A 7,124-nucleotide genomic window follows, 5' to 3' on the forward strand; every position below is an offset into this window, starting at 1 on the left:
TAATTACCACCATAAATTAATTAATTGTTTTACTGTTTGTCAGTTTGGGCCGGCACAACAAAGAAAAATATTGCTCGGCTTCAGAAAGTGCAAACCTTTGAAGCTAGGGTTACCACTAGGGCACGAAATTTTGACCAAATTAGCCCTATAGTAAACTTAAGCTTAGAGACGCTATAATCGCATTTAAATTTTCGCACGTGCTAGGCCCAGCGAATCTGCGCAGCAAATAGATTGTCAGGGCTGATGTCTACTCTCTTAATACTAGACACAGAAAGAAGTTCGATGTACAGCTATTCAGAACAGCAACCGGCCAGCGGTGTTTTGTACACGAAGCCACTTAGCTTTGGAATGAATTACCGCAGACTTTAACAGATATAAATAGTTCATTGAAGTTTAAAATTGCTTTGAAGATTCATGTTTGGGAGAAATTTATATTATCATAAGACTATGATTTATTATTGAGCGCTTCTTATAACTAGCTAGGACTGTTTTACATATTTGTAGCTTTTTATTGTAATTGTTACTGAAAAACTAAAGGCGTGACAAAAAAAATGTCATTTACGGGTTAGAGACTGTTGTGAGTGTTTTGTTTATGCACCTGTCAATGGTTCTCCCCCGGATGAGGAGAGGGGGATTATGACCTTTCTCTTTCAATGAACGAGAAATTTTTAACACTGCACGCAGCGAAGCTGAGTTGACTTGTAAGATAAGCATGCGTGTATTTGTGAACAAAACACGAACTAAACAGTCTCTAACTTTTAATATTCAATCTGAGTTCACTGCATGGAATAAACTGGCAATGGCCTCGCGGCTGATTTGAATTGTTCTAAATTAATGAGCGAGATGATATATGAAATGAATCATATACTGGACTGCGGATATGAAATCGAGTAAAAATATGATCCTCGCAGTCATGGACGCCATTTTGGCAATTGCATAGAGAAGCCTGAAAAATTCAGGACATCACAACGGGGTTTGAACCCGTGACATCGCGATACTGGTGCGACTCTCTAACCAACTGAGCTATGAAACCATTGACTTTGGGAGCTGGTCATTTGTGGGTTCAAACCCCGTTGAAGTCCTGAATTTTTCAGGCTTCTCTACGCAATTCCTAAAATTGCGTCCATAACTGCGAGGACCATAGCTTTACTTAATTGAATTGTTTTAGCTTAAAAAGGGGCGTAAAGAAAAAAAAATGAAAACGACAACATTCAATGACACAGAACCTTTACGAATTCAGAATTTAGCAAATATTCACTTTCAGATAAAGTAGATAAAGTGTATTCCAATAATTTGAGAAAGCAAACAGCATACAGAAAAATCAGAAATCTCATTGCGAACCTGGTGAGAAGGAACGAGATTTGGAACAGAGGAAAATTGCCGAAAAATCCTCATTCTTTTTGCTTAATTCGCCATTGAAAACTGAGGGACCCCATTTGGTTTGCCGTTTTGGATTACTGGGATGGTACATTTCAGCAATTTTGTCCTCTTTGACCCAGGAAATGTGACCACTAGTTTTAAGCAACGAGGCACGCCGATGCTAATTTCCCTTTCGTAGATTTCACGGTTGATGCCATTCTTAGTAAGCTAACCCTTTTATTCCAACGGAAATTTGTCACGCCGATTTTAGATAGTGAGCGAGGAATGAATATTAAGTTATGTTGACTAACAAACCCACAGTTGGTTTGATTGATAATGACAATAATACTTAACTGACAATTTTTTAGGTTTGAGCATGCAGCAGGACAATTCAGGTACGTTGTTTTATCAATGGCCTAACCCCCAAAGTCCCCTAAACCTCAGTGATGGAGTCTTTTAACTAATAACAATAATAATAATAATAATAATAATAATAATAATAATAATAATAATAATAATAATAATAATAATAATAATATAATAAGCGACGAAGGTGTACTTGAAAAGGTTGTCAGTAATCTGGACAAGCCCACTGTCGGATTGTAATCGCGTTATCGCAACCAACCAGTTTGCTTTACCCGTGACATACCCTAGCACAACTAAGGAATATAGACAGAGAAGAAAGATCATCAGTGAAAACGGAGGAAAGCTCTGCGGCCGTGTTATATCTCCCAACACAGAAAGGTGGTCTAGGTTAACGGTTTATTGAACACGAGTATAAGTTGATCAAGATAAAAGCGGCTGTCAAGTTACATGAGAATTCAGACGCCGTGATGAGAACTGTCCACCAATTTGAGGAAAGATCGGCAGAAAAGGGATTTTCCTCACTCATTAAAGACGCAAACACGTTTGCTGAGGAACTAGGGATAACTCTGAAGTTGAATAACTCAGAACCATCATGCAGACCATCATGAAGATCAAGGGACAGCAGATTAAGAAACATCTCAAGAAGGCGGTAAATGAAAAGTTTGCGAAGAAGGTCGAAGATCAACTTTGCAAGGAAACCTACTGAGATCGAGATGGCAGGATGATCTATTGATTCACGAAGGCTGTTTTGCATGGCTGAGTAATAGGACGTGCGCTCCTACCCACTGCAGGTATTTTGGAGTTGTACGAACAGCTCACTCCAACTAAAGTCTACTCGGCTTTTAAGACTGGAACTGTAGATAAGAACAACAACGCATGTAAAATGTGTGGTAAAGCCATTGAAAGTGTGTCCCATGTACTTGCTGGTTGTCCATGCCCAGCATAGTCAAAATACTTATAAATACACAATTGGGCACTGAAGGTTCTTTTCTTTGAGATGATTAGGGATCTCAAGCTTGCTGATAAAGTTCCTCCATGGTTCTTTGAAGTGACGCCTGGACCACTCTCCACGTCATCTGACGCAGAAGCATTTGGGCACGTACCGGCATATGCTGATCACACTTTTGTACGTTCTAATCTGGTGGATGCGCGCTTTGTTGATCACAAGAGCAAGAAAGTACTCATGGTTGAGATTAGCTGTCCGTGTTTAGATAATTGCAAAACAAACAAAATTGCAAAAGAAACAGAAAAGACGGAGAAGTATGGACCTCTACTACTGGAGCTGTCAAGACAACACCAAGGATACAAGATCATACAATTGAATTTCATCATGAATGTACTTGGAGGCTGGTCCAAGGAGCTAGAAGTTGAGATGATAAATATTGTTGGAACAAGACAAAGAAATTCTGATGAGAATGCAGAAAGCTGTTATGAGCTGCACACTTAATATTATCAGTACATTTAAAATAAAACATCTTACTAATACAATAACTTTTAGCTATTTTAAAGGGACATCTAATTGCCACATACACCTTTTCTTTTTGATTTTAATTTAATTTTTGTTTCCTAGTGTTAATAATGTAGAATTTGTAAATTTATTTTGCCTGTTATGCAGATAGGTTACGTGATACGCCATATTTTGCTTTATCTACCAGCATCCAAACGTTTGTACTGCTATAATAATAATAATAATAATAATAATAATAATAATAATAATAATAATAAGAAGAAGAAGAAGAAGAAGAAGAAGAAGAAGAAGAATAATAATAATAATAATAATAATAATACCAAGGCTTCGTAGCAGCAAGAAGTAAGATATCGCTTTGATGAACCTAACGATGTTTTTGAAGTTCATATTTAATCAAGACATGTTTCGGATGAAACATCATCCATCGTCAGTTGTACAATAAGGAATAAAATGAAGTTGTACAATTAGTAGTGTAACAAAGCGAGATATAACATAAATAATTAAGGATGAAGGCGAGAACACAATAAAAACACACACAACAAAACAAAAAAGAAAAAAAAAGACCAAACTATTTAGGCTAAGAAAAGAGACTAATTAGTATGAAAGGGATAAATTAAAAAAAAAAAAAATAAAATAATAATAATAATAATAATAATAATAATAATAATAATAATAATAATAATAATAATACCAAGGCTTCGTAGCAGCAAGAAGTAAGATATCGCTTCGATGAACCTAACGATGTTTTTGAAGTTCATATTTAATCAAGACATGTTTCGGATGAAACATCATCCATCGTCAGTTGTACAATAAGGAATAAAATGAAGTTGTACAATTAGTAGTGTAACAAAGCGAGATATAACATAAATAATTAAGGATGAAGGCGAGAACACAATAAAAACACACACAACAAAACAAAAAAGAAAAAAAAAGACCAAACTATTTAGGCTAAGAAAAGAGACTAATTAGTATGAAAGGGATAAATTAAGAAATAATAATAATAATAATAATAATAATAATAATAATAATAATAATAATAATAATACCAAGGCTTCGTAGCAGCAAGAAGTAAGATATCGCTTTGATGAACCTAACGATGTTTTTGAAGTTCATATTTAATCAAGACATGTTTCGGATGAAACATCATCCATCGTCAGTTGTACAATAAGGAATAAAATGAAGTTGTACAATTCGTAGTGTAACAAAGCGAGATATAACATAAATAATTAAGGATGAAGGCGAGAACACAATAAAAACACACACAACAAAACAAAAAAGAAAAAAAAAGACCAAACTATTTAAGCTAAGAAAAGAGACTAATTAGTATGAAAGGGATAAATTAAGAAATAATAATAATAATAATAAGAGTTACGAATGCATTTTAATTTCATCATCAGGAAACACCACGGCGTCACCCACATTCCCTCCATCACCAGCGGGTACAACTGTTCCTCAGTGATGGCCGAGCACAATAAATACCAGGTATTTGGATCTTGTGGACGTCTGTTTGTATTGTAAACAATTTTATAATTACCTATTTCTAAAATAACTTTTTATTGATTGCATCACAGGAATGGAAGATTTTCTTGGACGAAGAGAATGGTTGGTAAAATCTAAACTGGCTCGATTTCTAGATGTCAAATTGCTGTATTTCTCCTAAAAAACCAAAACAACCTAATGACTGCCTCACAAGGGTGAGGACAGCTCATATTTACGAGCAAGTGACCCCATTAAGAAGCTTCTGGAACAGTGCAATAAAAGAGTAACGAAAGTGTATGACAAAGAATGTGTTTTTTTTGTTTTTGCACCTGTTGACGCAGGTGAGTTTGTGGCTGTGGGTCTCAGCATGTTTGACGTTGTCGACTCATTTATGATTTACAGTATTTTTGGATGTTTGGGGCTGCGCGGTATGTGGTACTATTAAAATTAGAAATAAATCGTTGATTCTGAAAATACCCCGTTCTCGTGCTGATGTATTTAGCAATTGCACCATCATTGGTAGAAAAAGTGGAAAAAACGACCGGAGAAAATGTTAGGAAGGGGGGATGAGGGGGCTCGGAATTGACCAGGCCACCAGAGCATTTTTTTTTCCTGAATCAATAAATGCAATCTTGTTAATCTTTCACATAATTGTTAAACATCGATAAATGAAGGCAATACTAACGCACGAAGCAGCGAAACAAACCCAAAACTGATACCGAAACAAGACTTAAATTTGTATCCAGATTGCGCATCGAGACAATCACGACTGGAGGCCGAACCTACCAAATTCTCAGCGTCAGTTTACGGGTCGATTTAATATAATAATAATAATAATAATAATAATAATAATGATAATAATTATAATTATAATAATAAGGAGCTTATCTTTATTTCCAATTTTTTTTTAGTCAGAATGCTATCATGACATGAATTTTTCTTACTACAAAAAAGAATATCTTCGTAAGTTTATTGTGCTTCATACTAGTCTCTGTTTTAATGGAAATGAATTGTAAATAGGTTTTAATAGTTTTTTTTTGTTTTACTTCTTACTTGTAAATAGCAATTTGCTTGGAATATGTTAATAAAGGGATTATATTTTTAATAATAATAATAATAGTAATAGTAATAATAATAATAATAATAATAATAATAATAATAATAATAATAATAATAATGACAATGATAATCATGATCATCATCATCCACAAAACAAAAACGTGAAGTTTCCAAATTTTAGGTTTTGGCGACAACGTGAGCATGTAACAATGAACCATTCATTTGCTCTTTTTACTTCAAATTAAAAGCGTCCGTTACCATCCAGTTTCAGGATAGTTCGCCCCTACTGTACATCGCGAACAAGACGGAATAATTGCAAAATACTTGCGATAGCGCTAAGTTATATTTTAGAGTGACGTTTTCGTTGCCGTTGACCTTGCTTAAATAGACAAGGCGTGCAGCTACCAAGACCGCTCACTGCTGAGCGCCTTCAGAATTTAGCCGAATTTCTCCCACTTTCAAAGGTCGCTGGCCTCCCCACCTTGGGCACGTGAAAAATCAAACGTTTTGCTAGCATCTTACCAAAAACCATCGCAGTTGGATGGCTCTGCAACCTCGAAATCCTGCTCGATTTTCAAGCTTCGCTCATTTTTGTCGTTATCATATGATCAGGACTCGAGTGATCGATTATTGGAATTTGATCAAAACCAAATTAACCAATCAAAAAGCTCAGATTGATACTTTTGTGTCTCTTGGAGGAAAATCTGAGCTTTTTGATTGTTAATTTGATTAAATTGATCAAGTCCGATATTTCTTGTGGATTGTTTTATTTGCACGAGAATAATTTTGCGCAACGGGACTTAAAACCTGCAAACGTCTTGATTAGCAATCATCATTACCGCGCCAGGAGAAAGATTACGACAAAATAATACGCACGAAGAGTCCTCAGTCGGTTGTCTGTGAATTGACCGATTTTAGAGAACGCCGGTCATTAGTACTGCAAACAAGATCTGTGTGCCGTACAAGAACTGCCAACTCTGAAAAGGGTACAACACCATTAATGGTCCCAGAAATTCTTATCATAACTTGGTTCATTGTTCTTTTGGATACCATTTGCACTGTGTAGTTTAACTGAGGGGCAGTGTCAAGGATTTTTTTCCCAATGGAGACTAAAGAATGTTTTAACTTTGTTGCCAATTAAGAAAAACTTTCCCAAAGTAGTTCAATTTCTTTAGTGTAATTTTGTTGCCAACCGCTAAAGATAAATAGGAAGGAAAATATTTGGACACTTTTCTAAAAAAAAAAAGCTACTAATGGATAATGATACCGGCAAAGTGATAGCATTCAGTGTACTCCAAGTTTCCGAAACCCCCTCTTGCAATTCCATGGAAATTGAGAGATTCAAACTATGTCTCCAGTAACTTGAAAGAAATAAAATGAAAATGAACAGAAT

The 7,124-nt window shown here is 35.4% G+C and overlaps 1 protein-coding gene across 1 annotated transcript in view; it reads left to right on the forward strand.

The window, feature by feature from the left end:
• The window catches only part of LOC138016998 (uncharacterized), a 14,047-nt gene extending 9,380 nt beyond the window's left edge, over nt 1-4,667 (forward strand). Inside the window, exons 5-6 of the mRNA XM_068864192.1 lie at nt 1,728-1,754; nt 4,591-4,667. Of these exons, the coding sequence (XP_068720293.1) occupies nt 1,728-1,754; nt 4,591-4,652 (89 nt within the window). The 3' untranslated portion in view covers nt 4,653-4,667. The remainder of the gene's footprint in view (nt 1-1,727; nt 1,755-4,590) is intronic.
• The last annotated feature ends 2,457 nt before the right edge of the window (nt 4,668-7,124 follow it).

Source organism: Montipora capricornis, chromosome 9, assembly GCF_036669925.1.
Source record: "Montipora capricornis isolate CH-2021 chromosome 9, ASM3666992v2, whole genome shotgun sequence".
Taxonomy (NCBI): Eukaryota; Metazoa; Cnidaria; class Anthozoa; order Scleractinia; family Acroporidae; genus Montipora; species Montipora capricornis.